Below are 659 nucleotides of genomic sequence, written 5' to 3'. Positions count from 1 at the left end.
GCGAAGGCCGCCGCCACGACACGACGCTCCTCCGCCGCAGCGAGCTCCTCTCGCACTTCGACGCCAATCGTGCGACGTTCGACGGTTTCAGAGTCACAGATACCTTGTTGGCCTTACGGTGCTTCTCGATAAGGAGGTTGAAACGGCTTTGCACCTTCTTGCCATCGACGACGCGATCGAAGTCTTCACACTCGCCGAGGGCCGTAGCGATCACGTCCCAACCCGGCATGATTTCATCGGCGAGGAACGGGGGCGCGAGGCCCACCTGCCGAAGCAGGATGAGGTCGTCGTCGGCCGTCCAGTTGCGGCGCTTTGGCGCCTCCGTCGGTGGCATGCAGGGTGACATGGCTTGTCAAAATGGCGAGTGCCATGCTCTCTCGTGTGTTCGCACATTCAAAATACAGCACATCAAAATACTGCGCATCAAAATACAATTGTAATCACGACTCACTCGTTTGCGCAATTCACTCGTTCGTGCAATTCACTCGATTGCGCAATCCAGAAAAGTCCCGCTGCAGGTGCATAACGCGTTCCAATACTTTCCGCGAATTTATGGGCTATCACTATCGAGGGTTCAACTAGATTCTGTACAATGCTTTATATTGTGAGAGGATTTTATCGTAGAGTACAGTTCTAGGAAGGGATCACAAAATACACTC

The 659-nt window shown here is 53.6% G+C and overlaps 1 protein-coding gene across 1 annotated transcript; it reads right to left on the bottom strand.

Annotated features, from left to right (window-relative positions):
• Nucleotides 1-103: 103 nt before the first annotated feature.
• SPRG_15534 (hypothetical protein) lies at nt 104-334 on the bottom strand (the record flags this gene model as incomplete). The annotated part of the gene is made up of 1 exon (XM_012356500.1): nt 104-334. A coding segment is annotated over one exon (231 nt), but the record flags the coding sequence as incomplete, so codon positions are not given.
• Between the last annotated feature and the right edge of the window lie 325 nt (nt 335-659).

Source organism: Saprolegnia parasitica (assembly GCF_000151545.1).
Source record: "Saprolegnia parasitica CBS 223.65 unplaced genomic scaffold supercont2.486, whole genome shotgun sequence".
Taxonomy (NCBI): Eukaryota; Oomycota; class Saprolegniomycetes; order Saprolegniales; family Saprolegniaceae; genus Saprolegnia; species Saprolegnia parasitica.
The sequence above is the reverse complement of the archived record's forward strand: the minus strand, read 5'-3'. Positions and strand labels throughout refer to the sequence as shown.